Source organism: Branchiostoma floridae, chromosome 1 (assembly GCF_000003815.2).
Source record: "Branchiostoma floridae strain S238N-H82 chromosome 1, Bfl_VNyyK, whole genome shotgun sequence".
Taxonomy (NCBI): Eukaryota; Metazoa; Chordata; class Leptocardii; order Amphioxiformes; family Branchiostomatidae; genus Branchiostoma; species Branchiostoma floridae.
Window position 1 is genome coordinate 13,115,011 of NC_049979.1, and position 1,654 is coordinate 13,116,664.

A 1,654-nucleotide genomic window follows, 5' to 3' on the forward strand; every position below is an offset into this window, starting at 1 on the left:
GAAAAGTTTAAGAATGTCTCATTTATAACTGTTACATTACTGGCTTTTTATTCACGTTGGTTGTGTTGGTATATAATTCCCTGCACTTTACGAATCTCTCATGAGCATGTTTCACCACCAGACACTTACCGATACAGTTGGGCTCCTCGTACCCGGGCAGACACTGACAGGAGTAGGTTCCGGGCCTGTTGATACATCTGGCACCGGGACAGACGTCTGGCTGCTGGCACTCGTCAATGTCTGAACAAACAGGGAAATATATCAGTGAGATGGAAGTGATACGCATTTTATACCATTATACATAAGTACAAACTGCACAACTTTGATCATCGCACTACCCGATGTTATTTGTTGAAGAGGCACTGGACTGGATGTTAATGATATAGGATACTGGTATTACACGGTGATGCGCAGGTACTCACCGACGCATTTAGCTTCCTCCGCGTCAGAGATGAGCAGGTATCCAGGCAGACAGGTGCACTCGTATCCCTGTGGAGTCAGCTCACATGGGTGGATCCCACAGTTACAGTCTTCAAACGCTGTACAAATACAGATTCATATCATGACCCTCTAAAATGAGCCTCCTATCAAATACAACACAATAAGCTCTAGGAATAAAAAAGATACTCATGAACAATCCATAGTTTACTTCTATGCGCACCTTTGCATTTGGAAACATCCATGGCCCCGCTCTTGTCCGTAGTGGTCCCGTTGGGGCACAGTTTGCAGTCCGTCTGGCCGTACTCGTCCTGGTAGGTGGCGTAAGGACACGGACGGCAGGCCTGCTCAAACACGTCATGGTACGTGCCGGGACCGCATGGAACTGTAACGTGTCAATAACAAATGATATGGTTCAGTTTGATCAAAAGTGACCAATACATATTTTGTAACAAGCTAGTTCACGACATATAACTTTAATTATCGATAAGGGACTACGGTTTGCTAGTACGCTGTGGCAAAGGCAAAAGATATATTTTACCAACGTGTAGATTTGAAAAAAATACCTACCACATTCGATGCCCTGAAGCAGCTCGCCTTCCTTGCAGCCAAGGTTTGGTTGTGACGTGTGAAAACCTCCGTCCACAACCGTCAACGGGCTGCCGTCTACTGACACCATCACGTCTCCCGAAACAACCCGGTTCTGTAGGCCGGAGGCAACTTGACTGAAAACAGAGGAGAGTAAACATCTGTTGTATCGTTGTTTGAAGATGATTACATAGATTACCAAAATGGATGGACATACTAACTGTACGGATAATGAAATATACGAGGGGGGTTCAATAAGTTCTTGGCCTCACCAAGAAATAACAAGCACAACTCAGATTTTCAGGCACAACTTCATAGTATGAAGTCTTTTATCAATATCCTCCAAATTTCAAATCATTGGAGTCATTACTTTCCAGGCATTCGTTTTTTCTAAATTAGAAGGTAAGTGGGGAGAAAAAGAAGGGTGAAGTGTGATCAGACAATTTGACCTCACACCTCAGGTTGCAGATCAATTGTCCACCTTTTTTTTTCGTTATCCCTTACCTAACGTTACTGGGTGTCGCCTGCAACATGATGATCACAATAATTTGAATTTTGGTACACATTTATATCAGACTTTATACATGTACGTGGGGATACCAATAAGTCCCTTACTTTGCAAATAAAT

General features: G+C 43.3%; 1 protein-coding gene across 1 annotated transcript in view; it reads right to left on the minus strand.

The window, feature by feature from the left end:
- Positions 1–1,654, minus strand: part of LOC118428773 (sushi, von Willebrand factor type A, EGF and pentraxin domain-containing protein 1-like) — a 12,968-nt gene that overhangs the window by 483 nt on the left and 10,831 nt on the right. The window contains exons 26-29 of the mRNA XM_035838969.1: positions 1,009–1,163; positions 662–823; positions 423–539; positions 128–240 (exon numbers count right to left, since the gene is read on the minus strand). Of these exons, the coding sequence (XP_035694862.1) occupies positions 128–240; positions 423–539; positions 662–823; positions 1,009–1,163 (547 nt within the window). The remainder of the gene's footprint in view (positions 1–127; positions 241–422; positions 540–661; positions 824–1,008; positions 1,164–1,654) is intronic.